The 13,647-nt window shown below is 38.2% G+C and overlaps 1 protein-coding gene across 3 annotated transcripts in view; it reads left to right on the top strand.

Annotated features, from left to right (window-relative positions):
* LOC106870703 (coiled-coil domain-containing protein 1) overlaps positions 1 to 12,766 on the top strand; it is a 299,527-nt gene extending 286,761 nt beyond the window's left edge. For all 3 annotated transcript variants that reach the window (XM_052977601.1, XM_052977599.1, XM_052977600.1), the window contains 2 exons: positions 4,376 to 4,839; positions 12,413 to 12,766. In XM_052977601.1, the coding sequence (XP_052833561.1) occupies positions 4,376 to 4,839; positions 12,413 to 12,751 (803 nt within the window). In that variant the 3' untranslated portion in view covers positions 12,752 to 12,766. The remainder of the gene's footprint in view (positions 1 to 4,375; positions 4,840 to 12,412) is intronic.
* The last annotated feature ends 881 nt before the right edge of the window (positions 12,767 to 13,647 follow it).

A 13,647-nucleotide genomic window follows, 5' to 3' on the forward strand; every position in this document is an offset into this window, starting at 1 on the left:
ACGGGTTCCCTCAACTGTTAGGGAGTGGCACTTTTTCACGCAGCTATCCTCATTCATTCTCACCACATGTCCAAACCAGCGCAATCGTCTCTCTTGCACACCACTACTGATGCTTCTTATGTTCAGCTTTTCTCTCAAGATACTTACACTCTGACGGGTATGCACATTGACATTACACATCCAGCGGAGCATACTGGCTTCATGCCTTGCGAGCTTACGCATGTCCTCAGCAGTCACAGCCCATGTTTCACTGCCATGTAGCATGGCTGTTATATTATGTATACATAATATAATTATAATGTACTTTTACTTATCTCCTAGTAAGCAAAATAATAACTTTTATAATTCCTATGTATTCCCCTTTCTCTCTTTAAACGCATGTCTATCTCGTGTATAATAATTTTAAAGTTTTTAATCTATATACATGAATATTTGCTTTCACCGATTCGTATTTTGTGTATGTCTCTAATTTAGTTTGTTCCTAGTTTTTCGTAAGCTTTTTTCCTCTAAATCGAATTGATTGTACTATATGAACCAAACCTGTAGCTATTTCCTAATTCACTGTAAATAACAAATATCTAGTTCTACTTGTTTTTGCTTTGGTATGGCTCTAAATTAGGTTATTCCTAGATTTTCTTTAGCCATTCACCTCTATATGAATACCTGCTTCTGGTTTTGAGAGTGTTATATTTAACTATTAATTTTTATTAATTAATTTTAATTTAACTTGTTGAATTGACCTATATTTCAGCCCTTATTATCACTTTTATTGGCATATTTTTATTCCCTGGGATTCCTATTTTTGTATTTATTTATGTTAAATACCATATCTCCGTATCTGATATTTCACTATACATTATTGTTTAAATCAATCACCTATAGTATCTCATGATAAAATTTCCTCTGTATTATCATCATTGGTTTTCTTAGCGTCTTGCCCCTTTAACTGGTAATTAACATCTTGATTTGAGGTCAGCCGGTTACTTTATACTACTTCAAAATAATCTTGACAAGTTTTATGACTATACCCACTATGATTCTGTCAACTCCCTCATGCCCTTTCCTAACAGACACTATTCCCTAGATTTGATATACAAAGATTTGATAAACAAGACTAATAAATTAAAACTGAACCAAAATCAGTGACAAGCTATGACCCAAACAGAATTTTTTCCTGATGTCTTAGAAACTTCTAAACTGAAGTGACAACAGCATGGATTTTGACTGAAAAGAGTAAAAGAGTAAAAGGCAGTTAATCAAAGTATCCACCTAAATTATGAACACAATTTTGTCATTTTATCAGTAGCTGACAGCGAAAAGTTCTGGAGAGCAAGAGGTGATGAAATCACAAATGACTGTTTTTGCATCTTCTTTAGATTTGAAGTTTTTTTTCCTTGCAAAAAGTTGTCTAATGCCTGGAAAAGGTCTGGTGAATATGATGGATGACAGAGTGCTTCTTTGTGCAACATGTGGTTGAGTATTGTCTTGCAAGAGAATTGACCTGTCTCTATTGACCAATCTTGGTTGTCTAATTGCAAGCTCACTCATTGTTTCATCCAACTGGTTGATGTATAAACTGGCATACCGGGTCTCATGAAGCTGTAGTGGATGACACCAGTACTGAGCCACCAACCATTAGCTTTTTTTGGTGAATATTCTTTTTTGGACTGTATTTTGGCACTTTGACTCTATCCAACCACCATACAGAACACCTGCTATTGTTGAAAAGAATTCATTTTTCATCACACGTAACAATACGATGTAAAAATGGTTCTTTTTTTTTTTTTTTTTTTTTTTTTTTTTTTTGCTGTGACTGCAAAGAACAAGTTTCAAGACGTGTCATTTGATCCTAGTTCAGTTCGTGTGGTACCCATTTGTCCAGCTTCTTTACCTTGCCAATTTGTTTCAGATGGTCCAATACAGTTGGAATTGAAACATCAAGCCTTGCTGCTAATTCACTTGTAGTTTGAGATGTATCCAGTTCCACTACAGTTTCCAGCTCATCATTATCCACTTTGGTCTCAAGTCTGTCACAGGGCTGATTTTCAAGAGTAAAGTCACCAGACCGGAACTTCTTTAATTTCGGTAAAGGCAAGAAAGCTGCTGAGGCTCACAAAGAGATATGTGAAATGTATAGTGTTGATTGCTTAACAGAACACACATGTCAGAAATGGTTTTAAAAATTCTGTTTTGAAGATTTTTTGCATCGTATTGTTACGTGTGATGAAAAATGGATTCTTTTCAACAATAGCAAGTGTTCTGCCTGGTGGTTGGATAGAGTCAAAGTGCCAAAACACAGTCCAAAAAAGATGACTAACGTTGTGATCGACCTACTGAAGTTGATGATGACCGAATCAGCCATAATTGAATCTGATTGTCATAAAACTATGTGGGAGATTGCAGAGAGGTTAAATGTATTATACATAACAATTGAAAATCACTTAAAATGTCTTGAACTTGTTAAGAAGCTTGATATTTGGGTTCCACATAAATTGAAAGAGATTCACTTAACACAATGAATCAATATTTGTGATATGCCTCTCAAACACATTAAAATTGACTTGTTTTTGAAACGAATCATCACTGGTGATGAAAAATGGATTATCTACCATAACATCAATCAAAAATGATCATGGTCCAAGTGTAATGAACCAGCACAAACCACATTGAAAGCTGAATTGCATAAAAAAAAAGGTCATGCTGTCAATTTGGTGGGATTACAAAGGTGTTGTGTATTTTGAGCTTCCAAGGGACCAAACGGTCAATTCAGATGTTTACTGTCAACAACTAATGAAACTGGGGGAAGCAATCAAAGAAAAACGGTCAAAAGTAGCAAATTGTAAAGGACTCATGTTTCACCATCACAACGCTAGACCACATATGTCTTTGCTAACTCGTGAAAAATTATTGGATCCTGATTGGGAAATGATGTTGCATCCTCCATATAGCCCTGACCATCAGATAACCATTTATTTCAAAGTTTGCAAAATTCTTTGAATGGTAAAATTTTAATAACTGATGATGACCTGCAATCGAACTTGCTTCAGTTTTTCGTTAATAAGGACCAGAAGATCTATAAGCATGGGATCATGAGCAAAATGGAAAATATATAGTTGACTAAAGTTCATTCTTTGTATGAAAAAAAGGATTTTTATTTCACACTAAAAAACTGAAATTACTTTCTTGCTAATCCAATATGTGTGTGTGTGTGTATGTATGTATCAGTGGCTGGTTGTCATTGGATGTGCTCCATGAAATCTTCATAAAACGACGTAAAATGTTCGATAACCTCATTGTAGAATTTTGTTACTAATCAGTATATAATCACTAAAAATTAGATTAAAGGTGCATATTTCTGCAACTGTAAAAGTATTTAAGGTCAACACCAATTAAATTTTAAATAAAATACCTAAGCACACAACTAGAAAAAAATCACAAAATCCACTGAGCAAAGTATTAATGCACAACCTTTCACATTGAACGACAAAACTGCTGACACTACCCAAACTTGTAGTGTTTAGTGCACTAACAGTGCCAGAATTAGACCTGACTTAAGTTTTGTTTCTGATTTCTAAAAGTGTATTAATTAGTTTTGAAAACAAATTAAGATCAAAGTTATATGATGACATTGTAAGAAAAAGTTATTGTAAAAAAATTAGATTTAGTTCAGGAATTTTAAATTAATTTAAACATACAACTTCTCACCACGAAAACGAACATGCAAGATGAGTGTGCAACGCACACCTAGCATACCCAGAATATATGCTCCTGGTTTGTATATATACATCTGCATGTATGTATGTGTATATATATATATATATATATATATGTCTGTGTGTATGTGTGCATGTATGTATGTACGTGGGTATGCCCAGTGAGGCACCCTTCAGCTTCTGTTGAAGCATGTCTCTAGGAGAAGGTCACTCTGATATAAAACCATATACGCAGGGAATGGCATTTGACATTTTGTGATCTTTGGTTTGTGCTAGAGATCCTGGCACTCCCACATCCTTGAGCCTGCAACTCATATTGGCTGCAGACATCTCACTCTGGCATGTCTCTGAATAATGGCAATAGAATGGAGAGGGTTTATGAGGTGTCATGCAAGCCTTATTGGACCTAAAACTCTTCACAAGCATTGCTGACTTCCGCTCGATATGCGCCCCCCCCTCTACACATTTATTTTATTTGCAGTATATATGTATCTTTTTTATTTTTTTAGGATGTATGTATATGTGTATATATATCTGTGTGTGTGTGTGTGTGTGTGTGTGTATAGATAGCTATAAAGGATCCAATAGAAATAACCAAATCTCCTCAAATCACGCCATACTGTATTTTCATTCCCTTTTCCTTTCTCTTTTCTTTCCTCCAGCTGCAGATATTGGGCCAGAAATAAATGCCGACTACACACATGGCTTGGTTCACGGGCTGCCCTCACTCAGCCGGAAAAACCTTACAGCAGTAACACGGATGGCTGCTGCAGCTGACGCTGCCACCTCCAGTGATGGTGACACTGGTGGTGGTGGTGGTGGCGGCGATGTCAGCACTGGTATGGTTAAAGCAGTAAACAGGAGCAAGAGAAGGGATGCTGATAGGGAGAATGACAATGATGGTGACGATGATGACAACAATGATGGCGATGTTGAAGGTGATGATGATCATCATCATCCTCATCATCATGAACGTCATCATGACGAAGACTACGACGATGATGATGATGATAATGACGATGATGATGATGATGATGTAATGATAGAAGACAAGAGAAATGTGAAAATGACAAAAAGTCGTAGTATGGCCCCACACATGGATAGCTTTGAAGATAATGTAATGCAGGTAAGCAGTGTATTTTATGATTATGACCTTATCTGCTGATAGCCTCTAAAAAAATATCTGTCCAAATAAACTGGACACAGAAACCAAATGTCTATGAGGCCAAAAGGTCTCCACAACACAATCGCAATTTCTAATATTACGCCAAATGCCCCATTCACGGTTCATGCCAAGACGCATTTTCCACTCACTACAAATTCATCTCATCCGCAAAACACTTTCACATTGATCTACTATTGGAACATCCCTTCTCATATGTAATCGTATTTTTGATTGGTGAAGTGAAATTTGGTGATATGTTGTAAATAAATGTTAAAAATTATGTTATGCAATATTGAAATACCTTTTAACAACTTTTATTGTAAGGAAAATGGGCATTATTATACATGCCAATATGCGCCTTATGGATACATTTGAGCACTGTATAGACCAGGCCAAAGGCCAGGAGACTTGTGTGCGTGTGTGAGCGTGTGTATGAGAGGTATTGGTATCCAGAAGACCCAAGATGGCAGGTAAGGCTATGGAAGTGCTATGGAAGGACCATAGTTAAACTCTCAGTTTGATAATAATACAAGTGAGGAGTCTAATGCAGGTCTTGCGTGAGCATGTATATGTTAAATAAAATGAGACAACAAAGCCAAGGCTGTGTGGAATTTTCAGGACATTTCTAAATGTCCTGAAAATTCCACACAGCCTTGGCTTTGTTGTCTCATTTTATTTAACATACTTACTGTTAACAAAAGTTGGGATTTGTGGTGTTCAGTTATTCTATAAATGAAAAATATATTAAATACCACAAAACGTACACATAGGACAGACACCAGACTCCCAATACTGTGTCAGTTATCGAGCAAAAAATACTAATACCTAGTTTCATGCCTTTAACGATAAGATTAGGAACTTCGTATATTGGCAGTACCCACAAGATTTGCAGAGAATTGGGGCTTGGGCAAACAAAATAATACAGGGTGGACGTATGCAAGTAAACAACAGTAATTTGAAATGACAGATGAAGACAATAAATAAATAAATATAGCCTTGGGGCTATAGTATTTTTTGGTCGTTAACTAACAAAGTATTAGGGTTCTGGTGTCTGACCTACGTGTACGTTTTGTAGTATTTAATGCATTTTTCATTTATATATGTATGTATGTATATGTATTTATTTATGCACCCTTTTAAAGCCTAGCCAGGCTCATGGGCTTGGTTTCATGGTTTCTATGGCGTATGTGTTTCCCCCAGCTGGACGGGACACTAGTCCATCGCAGCGTTACTCAAGAAATAGGAAGAAAGAGTGAGAGAAAGTTGGGACGAAAGAGTACAACAGGGATCGCCATCACCCCCTACCAGAGCCTCGTGGAGCTTTAGGTATTTTCGCTCAATAATCGAAGCCGCAATCCTCCGACCACAAGTCCGCTGCCCTAACCACTGGGCCATTGCACCTCCACATGTATGTATATATATGCATGTATATGTATGTATGTGTATATATACACACACATATATATATATATATGTGTGTGTGTATATGTATGTATCTATCTATATATATATATATATGTATATATGGGACCCACACTGACATCAGCCAGTTCCTGCGGTGCATTAAACTGCATGTTTTCCCACACATTCACACAGTGTCACAACAATCAGGATTGCTTCTCAGAGTTGGGGCACCACCTATCCAACTGGATGCCACCTCCAGGCCAGTTCAGCAGCTTGGACTTGTTCGTATACAACTGCATCATGCTGGTCAATTGATTTAATTTCAAAAAAGATCCCTCTGGACCAATATCACCCAGGCTGAATCGGTCGCCCCTCACAACTTTTGTGACCATAACATTGTCATCAAGCTGGCAGACAAAGGTGGAACAGTGGTGATGTGGCATGTGGACCTGTACAAGGTGGAAGCACATCGTCAGCTTCGGAACTCCATATTTTATCTGTTCCTGCCCTTAGGTCCCACCCCTCCTACCAGTAATGTGTCCTCCACCATCCATGACATCTCATCTTCTTCCCTTCCCACTACCACCACCAACATCATCATCTAAACACCCTGTAACTCCCCCATCTATTTCCTTTGCAAAATACACAAACCCAACAACCCTCGCCACCCCATTGTTTCCACCTGTAACTCTCCCACAGAACTCACCTCCCAATATCTCAACCTCATCCTTTCCTCTTTAGTCACTGCCCTCCTGTCTCATATACATGACACCAACCATGCCCTTTGCCTCTTCAGTTCCTCCTCTTTCCCTCTCGACCCTTCACACCTCCTTTTCACCATGGACATAAGATCTCTGTACACTGTGATCCCCGACAACAACGGCCTCTTAGCCCTCCAATACTTCCTCGACCATCACCCCAACCTCACACCCAGCACTTCCACCCTTCTTCACCTAGCAGAACTCGCCCTCACCCTCAACTGCTTTACGTTCACAGGAGAGATTTACCAGCATTTATCTGGTGTTGCTATGGAAGCAAAAATGGGCCCCAATTTTGCCAACTTATTTGTTGGTTATGTTGAGGCCCAAATCTTCTCACAGTTCTCTGTGCCAACCCCAGAGCTATACAGTCACTATATAGATGACTATATAGGCACTACCACCCTCTCCCACGGATGGCTCTCCAATTTCATCTCTTTCATTTCTAACTTCCACCCTTTTCTCAAATTCACATCTACCATCTTTGATACTTCCTCAATATCCCTCTCTCCGTTGATCACCCCACCCACTCTCTCACCACCTCTGCGTTCTCTATTTTACTTAACCCACCCTTGCCCCCTTCAAATGCGCCTATAACCTACACAACCTACTGGTCCTTAGCTCTCTCCCCCCTCAATTCCAACCCTACTAGGATCCTTTCCTTGCTCCAGACCTTATTGCCACACCTTTCCTTTCATCACCAACGCCACCTCCTTCACTGGATCCAACCAGCACACCCTCTACATCTTAGGAACTCCTTCTCCTGCATTCTTCAAGCATCATTTGTGTGATCTTTGTAATAAACTTTACGTCAGTTAGACGGGCCGTCAGCTAGCTGACCAGCTCACTGAACACCTACGAGACGTCTTCTAAGTAAGAATACCCCCATCACCTATCATTTTCACTTGGCTGACCTCTCCACCTCAGACCTCACTGTCTTCGGCTTTGCCCTACACCATAGATCCACCAACTCTAGACTTCACCTGGAACAGCATTACATTTTCACTCAACGTACTCAAACTCCTTTTGGACGCAACACAACCCCCTTCTGTCAATGACTTTCCCGACACCCCTTTACTCTATCTTATTTTTTATTCATTTATTTCATTATTTTTTATATTTTTTATAATTTTCATTTATTTTTGTTACTGAATTTTTCTCTTACTGATTCTATTCTGGCACTGATTTTTTATTGATGTTTTTATTCATTTTTGTTACTGGTTTATTCACATAATCTTTTTCATTTATTTCTTTTTATTATTACTAATTATTTTTCATTATATATTTGTATTATCTTTTATTTTTATATTCCTATACCACATAAACATGTACACACACAGCAACTGCATGCACACATACACATGCACGCACTCCCACACACAAGTACACATAATACTCACACCTGTGGTCACCCTGACACACCCACGCACATTCCACCTCACCTTCTCTCCTCATGCATGCACACACACATACAACACACACATAATGCACACATATACACGCATGTATATACACATCCACACACTCAGAGGCACATAGACATGCACACATCCACACGTACACACACACACATATATATGCAGAGAGACAGTCACACACACACATATATACACATTACCACTCAGTTTACGCACACATGCCAAGACACACACACACACACACAGCCACACCCACCCTTTCACACACCCTTCAGACTACTCAGTATTAACCCTTCCATCTATGCACTCATGCAGACACATACACATACACTGTCACACGCTCCCATTCACACACATGTCACTATAGCTACTGACCTTTCAGAGTGACATTAACACACATACACACGGATCCTACCACATGTGCACACACATACACACACACACACACACACACACACACACACAAACAGAAACACACACACACAAACACACCACCACACATACACACACGCAGTTACTGTTACACACGCACATGCTACCTTGCAGACACACTACCATACACACACACACTCATACACATACATACCGACCATCTTCACACTCTCCCGTCCCAGAAAGCACTGTCTCTTCCTTCTTCCTTGTCTCACTTTGGACTTTCCTGTTTTTCCTGTTTCCAAAGAAGAGCTATGCTCAAAACATAAAACAACTACTCTCTTCTTTCTCTGACTGTCATATTAATACATTGCTTGTGCTACATCCTCATGGTTTTTTGTTTTTTCTTTTGTCTTTTTCTGTTTTTTGAATTGTGTGTGTGTATATATATGTGTGTGTGTGTGTGTGTGTGTGTGTGTATACATAAATGTGTGTGTGTGATTATATTTATATATATGTGTGTGTGTGCTTGTGTGTGTATACATATATATATATATACATATATATATTCACCATACTTGACAGCTAAATCTACACTTTTTTTCATTCTCTCTCTGTTTATTTTCTTTTATTCCTTTCTGTTGAAGAGTGTAGGCTCGAAATGTAAAAGACTTTTTCATTTTTCTGACCATCAAACTAATACACCTGCTTGTTGTTCATACACCTGTCTTCGTCATCTGTTTTTCCATAAATTTCAACTATATATATATGTGTGTGTGTGTGTGTGTGTGTGTGTGTGTGTGTATGCATTTATGTATACATATGTACACAGACAAAACATTGTTTTATGTTTATTCTAACTTGTAATGGTTTATATTGTTTATTAATTGACATTTTTATGTTTCTGGTTCTATATGTGACTGTTTAAGCATGCCATGTACAAAAGAAGCCTTAAAACTGTCTGAATTGCAAAGAGGCTGTATTGTGGGTCATTCCAAAGGTGGACATCATCAGTGTAAAATCACAGAAAACCTTGTGATTCCACTTTCTACAGTTAATAGAGTGATTGTGCAATTCACCAGAGAAGGGATGGAGTCCACATCACCTCACCCAGATCTTTGTTAAGAAAAGTGTGGAGGATAATAATCCTTGTTGCAAGGCCTCTGACATAGCAGAACAAGTTGATGTCAGTCCCAGAAAAGCTGTCAGGTATCTCCACAAACTTGGTTACTATGGCAGAGCAGCAAGAAGGAAGCCACCTCTTCGACCAGCCAACATCAAGCGGAGAAAAGATTGGGCCAGTGGAATGGTGGAGAGGCCACTAGCATTTTGGGACATATTTCCTGACAGTGGTCGAGTGTGGGTTTCAAGATTCTGTGATCAAGAATTTGATGTGAAAAGATTGCAGCCAACAATGAAACATGACAGCTATTCTGTGATGGACTGGGGAGCAATTTAGAGCAAAGGTTGATCAGAACTGGTTGAGTGTAAAGGAAGCATAAACTCAGATAAATATGTGTCCATATTGCAGAAAGGACTCTTTCTAATCTTCTCCAGTGGTGAAATGATTAAAGAAGATTCTTTATTTATGGAAGATGGGGCTCCTTGTCACACAGCTAAAATGACACAAGATTTGTTCAATGAGAATGGCATTAAAAAGCTTCCATAGCGAAGCCTATCACCAGATATGAACCCTATTCAACACCTCTAGGACGTAATGGACAAGACACTTCATAAAAAGAACAAGGAAGCATCTTCAAAGCCAGATCTTTTAAGATTACTGTGTGAAGCTTGTCAAGAAATTCTGCAAGAGAATATTCGTCATCTGATCGGTAACATGCCTAATAGGATTCTTGCACTGAAAAATGCAATGGGCATGTCTACTAAATATTAGATATTCCATCATGTCTGTGTGTGTATATATATATATATATATATATATATATATATATATATAATTGTCACTAAATATGACTAGGGTGTTAGAAATACCTGCATTGCTAGAAATAAGAGCTAAAATGTTCTAATGCTGTAGTCAAAGCACATAATTTTATACATATATACTGACAGGGACTATAATCACCTGAAAACACCATCGATATTTTTAGGTGATTACAGGTGTTTCTAACACTTTAGTCATATTTAGTGACAATTATAGTTTTCCTTTATGGTGAAACATTGCACGCTGCCGTCTATATTAATTAATTTTATATATCAGGCTGAGTAAAAAGTAAGCAACGTTTCTAAACATGAAATTCATCACAATGTATTTCAACAATGTGGAAATTCTTTTCATCAAAGTAAGTATCAGATGAATTCTTTGAATGCACTTTCAGCTTCAGTTTGATTTTTGAACTCCTTCTCTCACAGGAATCCATCAAGGTGCTTGAAAAAGTGGTAGTTGGTAGGAGAAAGGTCTGGGGAATAAGCTGGGTGGGGAAGAACTTTATAGCTGAGTTTCCATAACTTCTGGAGCATCATTAGTGAAACGTGTAGTTGAGCATTGTCATGCAGAATGATTGGCCCTCTTCTGTTGACCAGTTTAGGATGGAAAAGTATCAGCTTTTTGTTCATTTTGGCAATTTCAATATGTTTCTGCAATAATAGTTTTTCCATGTTTTAAGAAGTTATATATAATTACATGTGTGTGTGTGACAGGATTCCTCACAATTTCCATCTACCAAACTCATCTACCTTTCATCCCTCTGGGATCAATAAAATAAAGTAACAGTCAAATATTGGGGTTGATAGCATTGACTAACCTTCTCTCTCACTATTGCTGGCTCTGTACCTAAATTATGAAAATATATTAATTACTATTTTATGTTATTTAAGGCGGCGAGCTGGCAGTATTGGGAGCAATGCCAGACAAAATGGTTAGCAGCATTTCATTCATCTTTACATTCTGAGTTCAAATTCTGCTAAGGTCAACTTTGCCTTTCATCCTTTCAAGTTCAATAAATTAAGTACCAGTTGAGTACTGATGTCTATGTGATCGACTTACCCCGCCCGCTAAACTTCAGACCTTGTGCCTATAATAGAAAGGATTATTATTATTATTATTATTCTTTTTAACTCAGGTTTTCCTGGAACTCCTGGAGTCTTGAAGGCATAGTGGGCTTGCTGCCTGCAGCCTACAGTGCCATACTATTTAATACTTACCTGATTATTCTGGCTGTGCCAAGGAGGCAAATCTTTTGTAACAGTTCAGCTGAGCACTCTATTCCAATTTCTTTTGTATTCCTCTTGATGCCTTCTGATACTGTCCCCAAGGACCCAAAAATAATTGGCACTGTCTTAACCTTCTTTATTTTCCATGGTCACACTATTTTGTACTTAAGAGAATTGTATATAACTATTTTTTTTTTTTTTGCTTTGTTTCTTGACTATTCATGGGTCAAAGAGGCATGCAACATCAACTGTATAGCACATATGGCTTACCTTGTCCACCACCATTAAGTCCAGTTTGTTATGCTTCAGTACCTGAGCTGTTTAGACTGGAAAATTTCACATTATTATTATCATTATTATTGTTGTTGCTGTTGTTGTTGTTGTTCTTCTTATTATTATTATCTCCCACAGATTTGTAAGAAAGTGAAGGAGTTTAGCTTTGATTCAGCAAAGAACATGAGTCGGAAGTTGAAGCCGACCTTCCACCCACCTCCTCCACCACCCTCTAACGACCTTCCTCCAACCTCTGACCTTCAGGATGAACTCAACAACCTACGACAACATAACAACACCCTCACAGAGCAGGTTGGACGACAGGAGGTTGAGTTGAACACAATGAAGGTTCACATGTGTACGATGAGGGATGACAGAGACCGGTTCAAGAAGAAGGTTTTTTTCTTTTATTTTTCTCTCCATTCCATTTCCTTTGTTATTACTTTTGGTTTGTGTATTTTGTTTCTTTGTTTTTAATCTTGTGCATGTGTGTGTATATTTGACATGTGTGTGTGTGTGCATGTGTGGTTGGATAGGCTGTTGTTGTTTAACCACATTCCAAGTGTGACCATCCTATCTGGACCACATTATTCAGTGTGTCCTTCACTAAGATTGTAGGTTATGATCTGAGGGGTATTTGATTGCTACTTCTAGCCATGTTAGTTCATACATATGCACTCACGCACACACACACTAACATACACACAGGTATATCTGTACGAATGTAAATAAGACAGTATTGTGCGATATGAGGGAGATTTGGCTGCTATTTCTACCAGGTGTAGCTACTATGTGTATACACATGTACAACAGAAGACTGAGGGGAGGGGGCGATGGGCCACGTACCCTGGAACAAATGGTGTGCTCAGCCATGCCCCACAGTAATGACCACAGAATGGCCAGCAGCATTCACTGCAACTGCTCCTCCACCTCATGGTGCTCATTTTTCTGACAGGCTACTTTTATCCCTATTTTGCAGAGGGAATCAGTAGTACAGGGTCCTGATTGTACTTGTAGAATGTTTAATAAGTCAAGCTCTTGCTTTACCTGAAGATCCTGGCTTTTCCAGATTGTCACTTAGACGTTTCTTAAAATAACCAAGAGCTTCAATGATTATTGGTACAAATGTGAATTTATAATCAGGGCAGAGGAGTTGCAGGTTTCAAACCAGTTGTCCATAATTATTCTCCGTCTCTCTGATTTTGAAAAAGTTATTCACATCTGTAGAGCACCTGACCTCAACAACTACACATAATTTTTCTTTTCTGTCCCAAATAAGGACACTGTTGTGTTTACACTTGGTAGAAGTTTTAATAGAAATGTTCCAACAATAATCTTTGTTGATGTTTATGTATTACATATCAGAGATGTGG

The sequence above is a fragment of the Octopus bimaculoides genome, chromosome 28 (assembly GCF_001194135.2).
Source record: "Octopus bimaculoides isolate UCB-OBI-ISO-001 chromosome 28, ASM119413v2, whole genome shotgun sequence".
In the NCBI taxonomy this organism is placed as follows: domain Eukaryota; kingdom Metazoa; phylum Mollusca; class Cephalopoda; order Octopoda; family Octopodidae; genus Octopus; species Octopus bimaculoides.